The sequence below is a fragment of the Camarhynchus parvulus genome, chromosome 2 (assembly GCF_901933205.1).
Source record: "Camarhynchus parvulus chromosome 2, STF_HiC, whole genome shotgun sequence".
Classification (NCBI taxonomy): Eukaryota; Metazoa; Chordata; class Aves; order Passeriformes; family Thraupidae; genus Camarhynchus; species Camarhynchus parvulus.
The window spans coordinates 52595974-52614101 of NC_044572.1; the positions used below are offsets into that span (position 1 = coordinate 52595974).

The following is an 18128-nucleotide window of genomic DNA, read 5'->3' on the forward strand; positions in this document are numbered from 1 at the left end:
GCCTCGGTTTTATATTAATTGTTCTTCAGTTACTTTTTTGATGATTAGGCACGTGTTTTGTGGGCTAGAAGAAGAGTAAATTAAAAATATTAAAACCAAGACTTGTACAGTGGTAGTGTTTTTCCCCAAAGAGAAGGCATGTACACTTACACTCTTGGTTCCTTCAGTTTTAAGTCTGTCTTGTTTGAATTGTTTCAACCTCCTTAGTCTAGAGATTCAAGCAAACAGAGTGAAAATCATGCAGTGTTATTGCTTGGTATTTCTGATATCAGAGTGGTATTTTGCCCCTGGGGGCATTTCGTTTTAAGTCTAAGTGTTACAAACCTATAATTTTGGACCTATTTTAGTGTCCTGTGGGCAATTTGTTACATAGTTTGGCTTAGAGTGTTTGGAATGTAGTACCTGTCCTTCTTCCCTGCTCTCCCTCCCTGAGTCTCTATACAGCATGCGCAGCAGCAGTGCAGATAGAAAATCCTGTGTGTACCGCATGGCCAGCTGAAACAATATCAGGTGATATGATCATTCAGAAGGTGGAAATGAAGCAAGAATTCGTTTGGTTTTTTTTCCTAGCATCTTTGGAGAGTATACCTTGAAGCATGTACAGCACTGACATGCTTAAAAGTGGGAGGTATCTAGCAAGAATTTCTCGAGAGTTGTGCAGGTTCAGTGGTCAGGCCCCACTCAAAATCCTGACAGTCTGCAACATCCAGTTTAGTCTTTGTATGTGAATCTTGCACTAAGTTTTAATTAGGTGTAACCTACTTGACTAATGAGACCACACTGTGTATTGACTAAATACATAATGACTCATTAATGAATTTTCTTTCTTTCTGTTTAGTGTTGTGTTTAGAATTAAATAGTAAATTTCAAATGTTTTTTTTTTCCAAGTCTATGTTTGTGCTTTTGATACTACTTCTGATTTAATTTCTTGTTCCTTTTTAACAGCATATTACAGCAAGTACATTTTCTGAAAATTTACAAGGGCAGGGTTTTCTCTCGAGAAGAATTCTATTCTGCTAGAATAGAATTAATTTCTGATAGTTGAGTAACTTCTGATAGCTTCTTGAAAACATTAGCAGGATAATGAGACTGCTGTTAAAACTTCTCTGTGAAAAAAAGGAAGTTGTGGGTTTTTTTTTCAGGCACTGTATTCTGTACTTCTCTAATGAGTAGTTTATTGTGAGATAGGGATTTATAGCTGAGTTGTGGCCAAATTGTAGTCTGTGCAGGGAATGAATGCAAGTGGGAGGAAGTTTGGTCATTTTCACAGTAAAGTGTTGGAAATACAAAAGTAGGCTGCTTAACAAGGAACCATTAGAAAAGTGGTAGTGATATCTTAGAACAGGCAGAAGTTAGAGTAAAAGCAGGGTGTTTTGCCTATATGATGAACATGCTTATGCTTAATGTGTAATACGTGTTTACCATAGCTTTGAAATATGACTTGGAAAACCCAGCTGATATCCCACTTAGAAGAATAGGGAATGAGAACATTTTTGCTATCACAGTTTTTCTAGTTCTTATGAGTGAAGTTAATTTTGTTTCCAAGGCTGTGTATCATATCCTGATATAGTACTCATCTGCTTTTTCACTTAAGGCTGTGTGGGTTTTTTTTTTTTGGTTGAATCTCAGTGGTTTAATATACAGTATGTTCAGTTTTCTGACAATAATGTGTGTTGGGCCCACTTTACAGTACTTGATTTAAGGATACTTTTTAAGATAGTAATGTTGCACTGCAAACCAGCAATAGCTTGGCTTGTACAACTTTTTCCTGATATTTTGAGCTGCCTTACATGTTTTTAAATGGCACACTCAAAAGTCTAGAAGAGAGAGGATTACTTGTTCCCCATATTAAAGCCTGTCTCAATGTTTTCAACAGAGAAAATGGAAGAAATTATATCTGTGCTGTATCTTGGCCAGCTTGGACTATAAATTTAAAGACATGAACAGCTTTGATAGATAGTTTTGAGTTTATTCTTTCTGTACTAACTGTTCGTAAAAGAAGTGTAACACATTGGAGCAGTGTGTTACAAATTTTCTAAGTGCATTTCCCTCTATCAGTGCAAGTCAGCACCTTAGGCAGGATAATTGTTTGTATAAATTGGGTATATACAAAGCAGAGTGGGTGATACATGAGTCTGTCTGCTGAGGATCAGAAGTTGTTCACTTTGCAATCTTCATTATACATGAGATGTGCTTGATATTAAAGTTGGAGAACAGCATTACTGATTAGTAATGTAACATCTTGATACTCAGACACAATCCTGATAGATAAAACATATATGTTAGGTGTGGCCACAAGGTGTATTCATTTTATATGTTACTTATGTAGGCTTTTCTCACCTACCTATCATTCAGAGGTAGTTAGGTGAACATCCAAACTTAATGATGAGAGCTTGTGACTCTGAGGTTGTATTCAGTCTTTCGTGTGTTGAGCCACCTTATCAGTTATAAAATGAATTATTGAGAAAATGCTTTCTAAATTTGAGCTGTTGTCAGTTTTGGTATTTTTCCTTTGTATGTGTATAATTTATATGACTTTTATGTATGTCTTTTTACTTTGAGATGCTTCTTCAGTTCTCAGTTGCCTCTAACAGCTGGGAGGTGTTTGCAAGTGCTCAACAGTCTAGCTATGGGATTGACATGATCTCTTTATACTAAACAAATGGAAAATGCCTGACTTAGCTTTTGTTGCTGTGAATGTAAACACAGTAAGTGTACTGCCTGACATCCCTTCCTCCTTTTGACTGGGATAGGTGTTTTTGCTAGTCTGAGGGAGGATGTAAAACTTGGCAGCTTAAGGGTTTTTTTCTGGTTTTGTTTTTGTTTTTTGTTTTTGTTTTTTTTTTTTTTGGTGTGTGTGTGTGTGAATTACCTGTTTGTGTGTGTGTTTCTATAATTAATTTTAAGATCTAAGTTTACTTTAGATTAAATTTTGAATTGATTTGCAGTACAAATCAGCAAACTTTTGGGGCATGAAATTAGTATTTATATTGACAGTACTGTAGTACAGGAGGACTCTGACTCTGCAGTATGTTGTAATATGACTGACAGGTTACTTTCTCACAGCTGTCAAGTAGTACTTATTCTGAAATCTTGTGGTTTGGAAGGAGTCTGACATCAGTCATGTACTCAGTGTTACATGGTAGCTGGTTTTGTCTGTTTCCGAGGAAGTTGAGTAAAAGCAGGGGTATTAATTTCAGAAACCTCTAATGCTCTACAGCTTGCCTTGCTGCTCCCAAAATAGCTGATAGAAACTTACCCTAAATAGTTTTCATGCTAGAGCTAAGTTATCAGGAATAGTGTGACTGCTTGAGTGGTGCTTCCTATTTGTGTGTGCTGTACTGGGCTTTGGTCTGGGATAAGCGCAGACCTAATTGTGTGACTTTTTAACTTGTTTCATGTCAAAATGAGAAAAATCTCAAATTTTAAATCAAAGATTTTTGTTTGTCTGCTTTAAGTTTTTGGTTTTGGTTTAGTTGCTTGGGGTCTTTTTCCTTATTTCCCTATATTATCTGATAAAACAAGGAGAGTATTTACTCCCAGGGCTTCTGTATGTTCTTGGATACAAATCACAAATATTTCAAAACATCTGTGGAGTTCATGCAAGAGGAAAATGCAGTTGAACTTGAAAGGGGAGAATAACACTGTCATTAAGTAGAAACTTAATATTGGGTGAAAATGTAAAAAAGTAGTATAGCAGCAATGTTTTCTTAAGTCTTAAGGGATTAATTTAGCAGCTATGGCTATATTTGTTGTTCTGGCAATCAGAAAATAGATTAATAAAACCTAAGTTGAACAAAAAGACAATTGTCTATTGAATTAACTTTAAGGAATTTAAGCGTAAGGAACTTTAAGGAATTGGTGGGAAATTTCTTCTTTAGTTTTCAGGTTGTGGTTGATAAAATCCTGCGTAAAACTCTTGGAATAGTATATCATGAGAACTGGAAGAGAAGTGCTAAGGAAATATAATAAGATTACATTTACTATTTTATTTAATCAGTCAACAGTAAGAATAATCTATGTATTGCATAGAAGAAGCTGAAGGAGGCTTAGTAGCAGAATTAAAATCTGCTGGAGTTTCATTTTGAAAATGGAGTACAGAACAAATGTTGAAAACATATTTCACAACTCAGCATTGTATGTACTATGCATTGAACTGGGCAGGGATACTGGAGTTTCTTTAAAGCGTTTCTGTATTTCAAGATACTATTGTAATGCATTTTTACTAGGATTGAATTTAAATTTGCATGTAATAAGACCTTTCTGTTCTCCTGGGTCCTCAGATCTCTATCTAATTAGATATTTTGAGAAACACTGAACACCTTTCCTCCGAATTATGTTTGGAAAAAACTTATTTAAAAGCCATAATCTATGGGGGCTTTTGGTTCATTCTCCCCTGCACCACCACCCTCCCCTCTCAGTCCAAAGTACTTGTATCTTTGGGAACAAATGGTGTCCTGTTTTGTTGGATCTGTGTGATTGAAGATACTCCAAAGAAATCCAGAGCCTGCCTGTGTCACGAAAACGCAAAGCATGTTTTGTTAGTATTTTTTGGCCTCTCAGAAAATCCACTGTTTTTTACAGATCATTAGTGCCATGTTTTGTTGAGTTAGCTTTCTTGTATGCAAACCTTTACTGCATTATACCCTAGCTTATTTTGTGTTAAGAAACTCCTTTTGTTAGATCTCCATGAACTGAAACATATGACCAAGAGAAGGAGATGTGTTAATCCTTTAATTAGTCTAAATTGATATCTCACTTGCTGAACCCTATCAGTCTTAACTGACAAAATGGTCAGAAAGGTGCATTATTCCAAGGGCAATCAAAAGGAGTAAGGTGAGGATTATTTTCATCCATGTGTATCTCCTTTATTTATTGTGTACCTCCTTAATAGATTCAGCTACTCTCTCTTATCCCGTATTCAGAAATAGAGATGCTGACAGAGCTGCTCTGTCAACATGTAGTGATGTTAGGGTTTCTGATTATCTCAGTAGATGAAGGAGAGTAGATGAACTTCATGGTGCTAGTGAAAGATGGGCCACCCCGGACACAACCCTTCTGTTAGTGCTTTGTTGCAGTGTGTGGAAATGGACTAGGCTTTCTTCCACCCCACAGGTGGGAAGTGCAGGTCTTTAGCACAACAGCAGTAAGATGAGGAGCTTTAAAGTCAAGTAAGTAATTCTGAGTTCATTTGAATTGCATGCACTTTCCTGTGAGAGTGCTTTAGGTGTTTTTATGGCACTGTTTCCCAAAATGAGAACTGGGCAAAGCTAGCATCAAGCAAACTATCATTTTAAAATGTAACCTCCAAGTTACAAAATGTTTTGCCCTCATAAAAGAAGTAATTATTATTTTTTTTTCTGCTATGTTTTCCTTTTTTGAGAAATGGATATTTGTGTGGCATTTGTTTTGATAGAACTAAAGTATGTTGTGAACTTGTACTCAGACTAAGCTGTAGTAAGCAGACTTCTGCCTGTGCATAGTTCATTTGTGGTGTCTTCCATGACTGTTTTCTTCTTCCTGAAGGACTAGCTGCTTTCCCTTTTATGGAGGATCAAATCCCCCAGTGTGATGAAAAGTGATGAAAATTTGAAATTAACAGGTGGAATAATGTAAGGATTTTGTTGGCAGAAACTACAGATCTCCGTCAGAAAAGGGCACCATGTTTGTCTAGGAATAAATTAACGGGAGTTCCACTTCAGTTTGCTTGATAGCTTGGGTAATACTGAAAATCAGTCTTGAATGGTAAGATTGCCAAGGTTGATAGACTTATTTTCATATTTTCTCATACAAATGAAGATTTTACCAGTTTTTATTTTTAAAACAAATTTTAATAACATGTAGTTAGGAAATAGGCAAGAATGCACAAGTGTAATGAATCTCTACATTTGCTCTTGATCTCATAAGGAAGGAATATGTAGCATTTATCCTGTTTTAATATATGTTTTCTAATAAGAATTGCAGAGAATGTAAATAATCAGGTGTCACCTCCCAGGTACTACTCTACTTTGTTTATGAATCTTCTCTATTGTCAACTGTCTTTCTTGCATGAGGGTACCAATTGTGATTGCTGGTTATAGTGCATAAATAGCAGTGAAAAAATCCTGGGAGTTAGTGACAGAGCAGGAAATTGCTCAAGGCATGGATTCTGCTTTGCATATAAACAAGAGGTCTCTGTTTAGCTGGTCTCACTAAACAGTTCTACAGTCAATCTTTCTCCTTGTCATATACACACATGCAGCCAGCTGCCAGGGCAGAGTTAACTTTCCCTTATACTCCAGAGCAAGAAAGTACCAAGATTCACTGGTGTTCATTCAGTTTTGTTGTGCCAACATCCTCTGAAAGGCATATCTAGGTTTTTCTTATATTGCAGTACTAATATCAGGTGTTTTGTTTTGAGGCATTTAAAAATATGTCATGGCTCATACTTCAGTCACTGATGAAGTAGGTCTAACAGCAGATTGCCAGCTATCTAATTTGAAAATACCAAGATTAGGAGCCTCTGTGCTTTTCCATGTTAAACTGGTGAACTGGATTGGTGAACTCAATTATGCAAATAGTGACACAGCAGACTTTCTATACTTTTATAGACTTTAATACTTCCCTCTCTCCTTGTGAAGTGAGTGGGATTGTGTTGCACCTGCTTGATTCACCTCCTGTTTCACCCCCTCTGCAGGGGTATTTTATAATGAGTTTTTTTTTTCTTTCTCTGTATAATATGCAACAGGACAAAAAGACTTAAGTCAAAAACAACGAGGTATGCAATGGCCTGTGCTTTAGCTAATATATGCTAATCATTGTTACAAGTTTAACCCTTAGTGTATGAGTAATCTTCTTCCTCAATAGCAGATGGGACCTAGCATTCTTTTTTCCCTTTTCAGCTGCTAAACAAGAAAAGGAGTCAGTTCATTAGAATGCGGCTGTGTATGTGTACTGCTTCTATCAAGCTGAGTTCTCATTATTGCTCCAAGACTTTCACTAGTTTCTGAGTTTAAACTTTTTTAGGAACAAGAACGTGTAATGAGTTCTTGTTGGGTAGAAACTATTTGTAGTGGAAGATTTACTTAAGGAGGTTTTGGAAATGCAAGGTAGACAGACCCACTTGAATCTGGTTTCTGCATTGCTTACTTCACTCTGCAGGAGCTGCACTGTTCTGTGTGTCCCAGGGTGAAGAAGGGAAGGAATGAAGTACTAAAACGTAGATTGTACTGGGAGTGGTTGTATTGGAGATTGGTTATTGCTACTTCTGAGTCACTCAACACTTTTCCTCTTGAAGAGTGCTTATACATATCGAAGAGCCTTCCTTGGCTTTAATGGTTTTAGTGGTAGAATTATACAGGCCAATGTGAGATAAGACCGGATTCTCTTGTGCTGAATATATGTATGTGGCAACTTAAAATATGAAGTCTGTCTTTGCAGAGCTGCTGTTACTAGTAGGTTAGTTTTGCTTTCTCATTTTATCCTGTCTTACAGGTATTTCTAGTTTGAGAAGGGCCAGCTTATTTCTGACCCAGTTGCATGGAAATCTTTAAAAAATTTAATCACTGAGTCATGACAGATGAACAGTAAGGCACAATAATGCTTGTACATATTTTGTTTCTAGATTTCCTCTCCAAACTTTTCATAGGAAATGTTAACACAGTTAATTTTTCTTGAAATAAAATGGATGGAGATTGAGAGCTATAGGGAGAGCACATGTTTATCTAGACTAAAGCACCATGTGGTAACATTATTTTTCTTTTCACAAATGTTTGACTAGTATAACCGTTTATATCAAACAGCAATTTATTAAAACTTTTTAAAGTACTATATTTCATTGGACATGAGATAGCTATAAATACTGCAGAAAATCTAAGTAGTTGTATGAAAAATGCTTCTGATTTCAAAAAGTAGGCAACAGCAATTATTTGGACTGCTGTTAAATCAGTTTTTCTGTCTGTTTCTCCTACCCTTTTCCTTTGTTTTTGTAGGTGCATTTTACCTGGTATTTGAATATATGGACCATGACTTGATGGGACTGCTGGAATCTGGTTTGGTTCATTTTAATGAAAATCATATTAAATCTTTTATGAGACAGCTGATGGAGGGCTTGGCCTATTGCCACAAGAAGAACTTCTTGCACAGAGATATCAAATGTTCAAATATTCTACTAAATAATAGGTATGGATATTACTTAAAAGTACGTTACAAAAATTGTATGCTAACAACACCTTTAAATTGTTATTTCAGTCTTTGCAGTTCACCTGATTGGAGTAATTAGCAAAACTTACTTTCCAAATTGCCTCGTTTCTTTAAAATCATTTGCAAAATACTAATTCAGTAGTGCTCCTGCTTAACATGGGAACTTGCAGCTGTGTATTAAACTTAATCTGTGTTTAAAAAGATTCAATTTTAATCCTGCTAAGTCAGAGTATGGGGGGAAAATTATCTGAGTTTAAATATATTAAAATAGAATTGTAGGATGTAAGTGTTTGAAGTGTATTCTTTCTGCCATCTCATTTCAAGATTGCAATGTGGCTAGGCTGGTTCTTCATGATAGTTCTGAGGTCCTCATCATCATCAGTCAGGATAATGCTTTAAAAGAGTATTTGATTAGGCTTGATCAAACATGCCTTAACTTGCAGTTATTGCTATCATCAAAAGGGGAGAATAATTTGTTTTTTACTACTTTAACACATGGTAATTACAAATCATATTAGTAACTGTGGTGTTTTCAATGTGCAGCAGCAGTAACAAATAAAAAGCTAGTGTGAGAATAATGGAGGACTTCATTACCAACTGTTGTGCACCATAACCTGGAATGCTAAATCCAGGGAGCAACATAAGAGCAAGGTTTATAACAGCAAAAAAGGGTATAGTTAAGAAAGAAGAGTAGGTATTCAGCTTCTGGGATTTCTTGTCACAGGAAGTTTTCTGGGTGGTGTCAGGAGTCTCCAAAAAAGATGAGATACATTCAAGGATAAGGTCATTAATACATGCTGATGGAGCTGGACAGGGATCCCTGTTTAAGCATCCTTAACACAATGATTGCTGAGTTCCGCGGGTTTCTGGGCTTTATATGAGTTCAACTCGGCCAGCCCGAACTCAAGCCCAGCACGGAACCAGCATAGACGAAGGACAAAAGACGAGAAGCACTCTTCCCCATGTGGGTGCAAGTATCCGTTTATTGGCTTGAGACAGGACACTCAGGTGGTACGACCACCCAGGTAGGAAAGAGGCCGTGGTCCCCTTGCTGTGGGGTTTTGTGCCCAGGGGAGACGGGGCAGAGAAAGAGGACCGTGGCCAATGGGATGCCAATGGGGAGGGGCCACGCGTGGAACAGACCACCGAACCAGGTATGGAAAGGGAAACCTGGGGGAGAGACCATCTGATAGGAAGGGGCACCACACCATCCAGTGACTCAGTAATATTTCTCCTATCACCTAGTGCAAGGACAGCTAGATGCAATACAACAAATGATTGTGGGTAGTGATTGAGGGAGATGAGCCCCAAAGAGAATGGTTTCACATGTTCTTCCTAAAAATCTACTGCTGCTGTTGGAGATGAAATACTGGGCAAATTTGATCAAGGGTCTATTTTTTCTCTAGCTTTCTCCAAATTAAATTTGCTATTTCTTCCTCCTTTTTCCCTTAGAGTGAACTAACACTTGACTGCTTTCAACTCTGTATCCTACTGCAGCCGTGTCAGATTATGATACAGATTCTTAAACAGATGTACACGTTCCTCCCCATTACTCACTGTGCCCACACACTTAATCGTATTATCTGCTGATCTCCATTAGTGTTTCTGTGTGCACCTTTGGGAACTCAGAAGCTGGGCGTAACCTGAAAGTGGAGAAGAGTGCCTTATGGTAGAGAAGGAACGTGTTATTTTACTGTGTTCTCCAATCCAGGTTGTAGAGTAGGATTTCCCCCCCTAGAACAGTGTCTGAGCATCCTTAGGTTTTTCCACCAGCAGCAGAAAAACATGATAGTAGATCTGAATGATTTTTTAAGCCAGTGTTTCAAAGATCCTATTACTAGTTACAGCCTGAGTCCAAACATGTGGATTATGTATCTTTTACATAGGCAACTTCAACGAATTTTAGAGCAAATACAAATAATCTTCTACAAATATATTCTCAGAAATAAGCATACAAAAGGGGAACATTTCTTTGTTTATGAGTGTTTTCCAAGAAATTAGAGTAAAGGTCTGAGGAGGAAAGTGGATAGAAACTATAACCTGTATATAGTATCGTCACAAAATTGTCATGTACATGCTGTTACCACAAAATTGTCATACTAGCAGCAAATCTTGCCATAATTTGATAAAATAGCATGTATTTGAAAGTGATGGGAGTTATTAAAGTTTATCAGTACAGAAAAGGAAAACCACATATAACAATCCAACATTCATTTAGTGTATTAGAGAAGCTTGGAGATAGCTTTCTGTTTGAATCATCCAGACGTTACAAGTAGTGGGAGTTTCTGGTCATAGAGCAGTGGCTTTTAGCTGTGGGAACTGCCAGGCAGGAGCTCTGTATCTTCTACTCTTCCCCTCATATGTGAAAAACTCAGGAATGGGTTAGGGGTTATGTTATTCAACAAGTTGGTTGCTGATAAAAGTAGAAGCCCTTATCTGGTCAGTCACCCTGATGTTAAGGCTGTATTTAAAATGTACAAGAGCAGAACAAGACTTTAATGGCTTCCTAGAGGGAAGTATGACTGCTGATAATTGTTTGTTGTACAAGTACTCATGCTAGCAGTAAGGCCTGAAAAAATAGCGGTTTCTTCCCTCAGTTTTTTCCTGCAGAGTTACTGACTGGAATATTTTATGGTATAGATGTAAATTTTTACTGTCATCCAGTAATGTAAATGCCATTTGATAAGCATACCCAATTTTGCTTACTTGTTTTTGCTATTCAGTGAGTTAGCATACTGTTTACTGAAGAGATGCAGAGATAGCAGAGCATTGCCTCTTCATTAATGTGGTTTGGTGAAGATCAGTCACAGCTGTTTCAGTCTTAAACTTTTGGGGGAAGAAAGCTTAACAGGATTAGCCACTAAATAATTCTTTGCTTTTTCCACCAGAGGGCAGATAAAGCTCGCCGACTTTGGGCTTGCTCGGCTGTACAACTCAGAAGAAAGGTAAGATACAATTACACTGTGAAAAAGCATTCAGAGGTTTAATCTTTTTGCTTAACTATTATGAGGGACAGAAGACTGTTTTGTTTAGAGGAAATGTTACTGTACTGTAATACAAGTAATTGCTTTGGAAAGTGACAGAAATACATGTTGTCTTATACAGCATAAAACCACAAAAGTCTCTTTGTGCGGGTGTATTGCTTTTCCAGGTGTTCTGGATAAATAATGGTAGAGACTGGCCATATATTGATTGGAAATTAACTTACACTCCTCAGTTTCTGGTCCTGTAAACCTGAGATATATTTCTTCTGTTGGTATACCAAAGATGTTATTTAGGGAAAACAATTTTTTTTTTTGCTGGCACAAAGTATCATACAGCTCCTATTCAATAAGCATTACTAAACATTACTTTTGTGTAAGATTTAACTTTACATTTCAAGAGGTTCATTGTATTCTTTAGGCAGTCAGTGCTGTTGAATCTGCTGGAAACAGAGATACAAGTTTAAATAAAAGTTATTCTGAAACTTCTTGTGACTTGTGCTTCTGTTGTTCTTGGCTTCATTATGCTCATACTTCAGGAAACAGGTGCACAGATTTTTATGATTAAAAACTTCAGTATTTAGTTTAATGTAGCATTTGTCATGTGGAACTAATGTTTCAAAATCCAGGCGGGATGTTCGCTACATTAATATGTCCATGAAGTGGTTGGATACAGAGATGTTTGGATACCTGACCTTACTTTGATTTCTGCATGTCTAATTTGAGAGATACTATCCATAATGTTAGCTTTATGGGTTTATTGTTTTCTACACAGCTGTTATGTTGTTGATAAATGTGTTAGCGTTAGTTTCACTGAGCTGTTGTCTCAGAACTCTTATTTCAGGAAAATATGCTTAAGTACAGTTATGAAAACTGTTGAGTGTAACAGCTAAGCGAAATAATCGTAAGCATCTGCTAGCTATTTATCTTTATGTTTGAATGTACTTAATAATAAAAGGATGTTATCCTACCTTCTTGTTTTAACTCGCATCAAACTGGCCTAATGGGGTTTTGTCCTCTGGTTTACCATGTTTTGCTTGGGTCTTTTTAATGTCTGTTTTTAAATTAATTTAAATTTTCTTTGTAAAACTCACTGTTCATTAAGGATTAATGGTTCAGTGTCCTTATAATGCCAATAACCCATTTTACTGTACATGAAACAGCAACATTATTATGCTATTATGCATAAATGACACCAAGATTAAGATTTAATTAAGCTAGCTAATAGAATTGCCCGTTAAACATAGGAGAATAATTAGAATCTCAGTAGATTTTCGGCAATTCTTTTGTCATTAGTTTTTCTTCTGACCTGCATTAACAGATAAAATTAATGTATATCAACAAGTGTATAATAGCTGCTGTTTTTTAATTCATGTACTTTGCATTTGGTTTACTGTTGTTTAGAATTTAATATTGTTTGAAAGGGTACAGAACTTAGTAGGAGCATAATGGGGAGGAAATAAAAATTTAAGTACGTTCCTATTTGGTTGTTGTAGTTGGGGTCCTTTAAATGTTATTCTGGTAGATTTAATGTGTTTGGAGTAGGAGGTATGACAGATTGCATGACAAGACAAGTGTTCAAATAAAAACCACCATATACTAATACATATGAGCAATGTATCTGTAGAGATAGTCCATACCATGTAAATATTTTGTAGGGAATGTTTGCTTCAGAGATAAATATGATAAATGATGGAATTGTTTCCAAAAACGTGCTACCTTTTAAAAAGGAATTGATGTCATGTGCCTTAATGAAAGAAGGACTCAGATGATTTTACAGAAGTGATACCTGTTCTACTGAGAAAGAATGCTATAAGAGCTTGTTAGGCTTCATTCTGTGGTTGTTCATACTTATTGTTAGTCTTTCTGTTTGGAGTTACCTCGTGTTGGTAACTAGAAAAAAAGTTTCACCTAGTGAAAAACTGAAGAAAACTGAAAGAATTCTGGAATCACTTTTAAAGCACCCTGGTTGAAACAAAACCAAAATCAAACATCTCTTTTCTGCTTTCTATTTTGAGCTGTTGATGCTGTAGTTCAGCCTGTGCACAAAAAAATGTGTGTCTTTATTAGTATAAATCTTTGCTTTAGTGGGAGGATGGAAAGGATTATTCACAGTTACCAAAATTTCTGGTTAGAGCTGTGGAGAATTAAAGATGTTGTGAAATATAGGAAGATACTAGAGGCATTTCAGGCTTTGGAATCAAAATTGGAATGATGCAGTTCCAGAAAAAGGCTTTTATGTTTTTGTTCATACTTAAAGAGGGAAAAGTGACTTTTTCCTTCTTTTTAAAGTGCTTGTAGAGGTCCTGTATTTAGTTTGGTAATAGCCAATAGGTGCATGAAAGTTACTGGTTTTATCTAAGTGAGTCCTGCTCCTGAAACGACTAGCAGTGTAATAAATACACAGTATTGCTTTCTGAATAATAATGGAGATACACTATTCACATAGTATCAACGTGGCTGTGTGATTATTATTTATATCTTCAATCTGACTGTTTGTAGCCTTCATCAGGTAGCTGTGTTTCTTTTGTGCAGTTACAGCTTTGCTGGACTAAAAAGAGAATGGAAGGTTGTACTGTTCTTGAACAGCATCACAGAAGTAAAGTCCTTGAGGTATCATTTTTTTAGAAGTGTGATTGTACTAAAATGATAGTTCTCTCTTTTTCCTCCTTCCAACAGCCGACCATATACCAACAAAGTTATTACATTATGGTATCGGCCTCCTGAACTTCTCCTTGGGGAAGAAAGATACACACCAGCTATTGATGTCTGGAGCTGTGGGTAAGAGTTTGGATAGAAGCCTAGCAAGGATAAAAACAAGCCAGAAATAAATTTTAAAGTTTCTGTCATTCTGTACTGAAAGCTGTAATCATGGAATTTTGCAAAACTGTTTTACAGTTGTATCCTGGGTGAACTTTTTACAAAGAAACCAATATTTCAAGCAAATCAAGAACTTGCTCAACTGGAACTCATAAGGTAACTAGCAAACACTGCTACATAGATGCCTCATAAACTGACAGGTTTCTTTTCTTAGTGTTCTGAGATAATGCACTGCAAATACTTGCAAGTGGTCAGTTAACTGCCCCGAGTGAGATGTTAGAGGTTTTGAGGGGCATTTAACACAAGTGACTTTGGCCCAGACATGAAGGATTTTTTGTGAGTGTTCTGTGTTCTTAGCAGTGTACCATTGACCAGTAAGATGGGATTTTGTAGAGTAGCTGGAGTTGCTTATTACTGAAATTGTAAAGAGAGAGTAATCAAAATGTCTGTAATTTTTAAGATGTTGTTGCAACTTGCTTGCAGCAAATCAGAATGAGGACATGGACAATAATAAGGACAAGTGGGATTTGGGAGGAACAGGTTTTTGGCATGCTGCTGGCCATGAGTTCTTGTTTCGAGCCTACCATTTACACACCTTAGCTTTATTACTTTTGTGGGAATATTTCTGTTTCTTTAAAAACTGCCAGACATTTGGTGGACATAAAAATTCTGTTTCTTTCCTTGTTCTCAATAAATTATAGAATGATTTAGTGGAACCAGAACATCTTTTTCTTTCCCTTTATTCAGCAAGCAAAATCTGCTCTTGACTCTGATATCATAATTGACATTATAAATGAGGAGAGGTGCTCTTCCTAGAAATAAGGGGAAAAGGGGGTGAGTCCTACAGAACTTACAGAAAGTGAACAGTAAATGGTCAAATTAACTTACTAACAAATATTACAAAGTTATATACTGACATGTTTTTCAAAACAGATTGAACAGTAGCATGCTTCTGTGTAATGTGTTATTAGCTGGCCTGAATAAATGAAGGTTTTAGGTGGTGCAGAGCAGATCAGTGGTTCTTTTTGGCATAAGAAGAATTAAACTCATGAGTTTGGGAGTTTTTGGTTTTGAGCACTAGATGGCATTGAAGCACATGAGAATGAGTAATTCAAAGTTTTTCTTTGTGTTTTACCTCTGGTACAAAACTAAAACTTTGTGATGTCCTCCTGCTGGAAGCTTCTGTTTGTAGCTCATTTCCTGTCTTCACTGATGCTATGCATTTTTTGCTGTTTGAACATATCAGTTTTATGAACATCTCTGCTGTAATTGTGTTGCAGCCAAAAATTCTACATTTATCTTTTCAAAATTTATCAAAGATAGATGTGAGGTACATTTTGATAGTAAGAGATTCATTATTTTTATTCTCCCTCCTGAAAATTACATACACCAACCAGTGTAAAGTCAGATTGACTGGCATCGCACCTGGGGCATAAATCATTAGGTCTCTTACACTAGCCATTTAAATCTTACGAAAAGGAGGGCTGAACTAGGAAAAAGTATTTGCAAAATGTCCTTTTATGACTGCATGAGAATTTGAAACCTTGCATATATGGAAATACCATATTAGCTCTTCTGCTTAGAATTGTAGTGTTGATCAATTTGTACTTAGCTATTGGAAAAAAGGATGGGGATGGAATGTAGGGCATAAGAGTATTGGCAGCTCCATTTCTGGAGGTAGATGAGGCTTGAGGTATAAAACTCATAACTGAAGTAAAAAATACAGAGGTTTTCTCTGTATAGTGGTTTATGCCTTTAGGACTTACTTGATTATTTGTTTTTTTTCCCTTATGTCTTCAGCATTAAATAAATTCTCAGCAAAAACTGCTTTTTCAGCTATTTGGTATATCTTTCTTCAGTGGTATTGGGAACTAAGGACATAAAAGTTACTCTAAATGTGGGCTATCCAGTTTTTCTAGTCAGATACCTGGAGAACTCTTCAGATGTAGTTGGTTACATTTTGGAAAACACTGGTGTAGAGGATGTTTGGGCTGGACTGAGGCAGAAACAGTAAGTTTAGTCTGTGTGGGGTGATCACCCTTTGTAGACAATTCACCATTGTTTAGTGGTGTTGGGCATTTGACAGTGGAGAAATTTTAGCTAAAAATAACCTGAACATGAAAATTGAAAATGCTTCTTGTTTTCACTGTACTTGCAAGAGCAAAAATGTGTTCACTTGTGGTTTTGGATCTCATACCCTTTTCTCCTTTCTTTTTGGTACAGCCGAATTTGCGGAAGTCCTTGTCCAGCAGTGTGGCCGGATGTTATAAAATTAGCTTACTTCAACACAATGAAACCAAAGAAGCAGTATCGTCGAAAACTGAGGGAAGAGTTTGCTTTGTAAGAATGAAGAATTAGTTTAGTCAACTGTAATAGCATTAAGTTTTCCCAGAGACTTTATGAACTTCAGTATTTTCCGGAGAACGAGCATAGATCAAGTGTAAAGAAAAATGGCTTTAGGTTCTTGTCCTTCCCATGGTACCCACTGAGCTTGTATTAAACCTTATTTAATAGGAGCATCAAGAAGAGGAAAGAAGGCCCTAAAATTTCAGCCACCTGTCAGCTTTCACCTAAGGAAATACTTGTTTGGTACACCTGCTTGTTGCCCTGTCCAGAAAACAACTGAAAGTACTTAATTGTTTTTTATTGGTAAAACTGGCTACAGCTAAATATGTAGTCTGGTTAACATTAGTCTTTTATGTCATAAACTCATTCAACACAGAGGAGTTACCTGAACCGTGTGTTCTAAAGTACTACCAGTGGACTAGTTTTGTGCATATATCACAAGTGAAAGGTATGGAAAACAGCTGTTAGCTTATTTTAAGGGGGTTGTTCCCCTCCTTCAGGTGCAGTGGGTTTCAAGAGAAATGCATCATCCTGTTCATACTGATGAGACTAATATCTTTGAAGCAATAGAATTACTGTCTGTGAATCAAGCAAAAGTCTGGTGGTAAATTTCAAAATGTAAAAATACACTCTTAGCTTTAAAATGTGTGTGGTTTTTTTGTAAGTACAAGGTTTCAAGCAATGAAACAATACAAGGCGAAGAAAGCTTGGGTTATATAATAGCACAGGTAGTAAAAGGTGAAGTGTATTTCTGCCTCTTGCTATCAAGCTCAGGTTGTGGGTGTGTTTTGTTAGTATTTAAGTTACTTGAGGACTTACTGATCATCTTGGAAGGGGTGTGTTCACTAAAATTTTTCACAGATGTGTGTGATACAAAATAAAGATGTGACGCTTTCCTCTGTTTTGCACTTTTGTAGCATCCCACCAGCTGCATTAGATTTATTCGATTATATGCTTGCCCTGGATCCCAGCAAGCGCTGCACAGCTGAACAAGCTCTTCAGTGTGAGTTTCTGCGAGATGTGGAACCATCTAAAATGCCTCCTCCAGAGTAAGTAATTTCCACTGGTGTAATGGTACTGACCTCTAGGAAGTGTGAACATGCACCCGTTTCAATAAGTTCATTGTGGTTCAGTAAGGGAGATGGTGGCAGAAATGTTGAAAGTTTATATGCAGTTTTTTATATATATTTATACAATTGTTGAAAGGTGATTCTGCAGTAAAATGCTTGTGTAGCTAAGTGACTCATACAGTAGATAACAGAGTTGGCTTTGTCATTCCTAGAACTAGTTATTGAGTTACTACCTTTAAAGAAAATACTCTTCTATGAATGTTTCTAATTTAAACTGTTATCTCAGTTTATCAGTGTCTACTTTTTCCAGGGATTTTGAGATCCTCCATTTATCTGAATTGCTGTCTTTGATGATAGAATGACAGTGGGTATAGAGTTCTGCACAGGTACCTGAGAGTTAAAGTGAAATACAATACATTGTTTCATGAACCAGATGAGAGCCTTGGTTTTACAGGCAGGAAAAGTGAAATTGTGCAGGGTTGTTACTGTCAGTTTCTCTAGAGGAAGTGTATTACAGTGTCCTGTAGGATTTTTGCAGTGACTTTGCAGTCATTTAATCAGTACAAATAATATTGGAGCATGTCCTAAGGAAAACAATGAAAAGGACCTAGAGAATCTGCAGGTCTCATTCTTTCCTCAGTATAGTTGTCAGAACATAGAATCCATGATACTGTTTGAGTAAACTGAGCCTTCAAGGCAGCCGGTACTGACATCTTTTTATCTAAGGATT

General features: G+C 36.6%; 1 protein-coding gene across 4 annotated transcripts in view; it reads left to right on the forward strand.

Annotated features, from left to right (window-relative positions):
- The window catches only part of CDK13 (cyclin dependent kinase 13), a 47346-nt gene that overhangs the window by 17857 nt on the left and 11361 nt on the right, over nucleotides 1–18128 (forward strand). For all 4 annotated transcript variants that reach the window (XM_030965958.1, XM_030965977.1, XM_030965986.1 and 1 more), the window contains exons 6-11: nucleotides 7971–8160; nucleotides 11070–11126; nucleotides 13842–13943; nucleotides 14061–14138; nucleotides 16206–16322; nucleotides 17246–17377. In XM_030965958.1, coding sequence (XP_030821818.1) covers nucleotides 7971–8160; nucleotides 11070–11126; nucleotides 13842–13943; nucleotides 14061–14138; nucleotides 16206–16322; nucleotides 17246–17377 — 676 coding nt within the window. The remainder of the gene's footprint in view (nucleotides 1–7970; nucleotides 8161–11069; nucleotides 11127–13841; nucleotides 13944–14060; nucleotides 14139–16205; nucleotides 16323–17245; nucleotides 17378–18128) is intronic.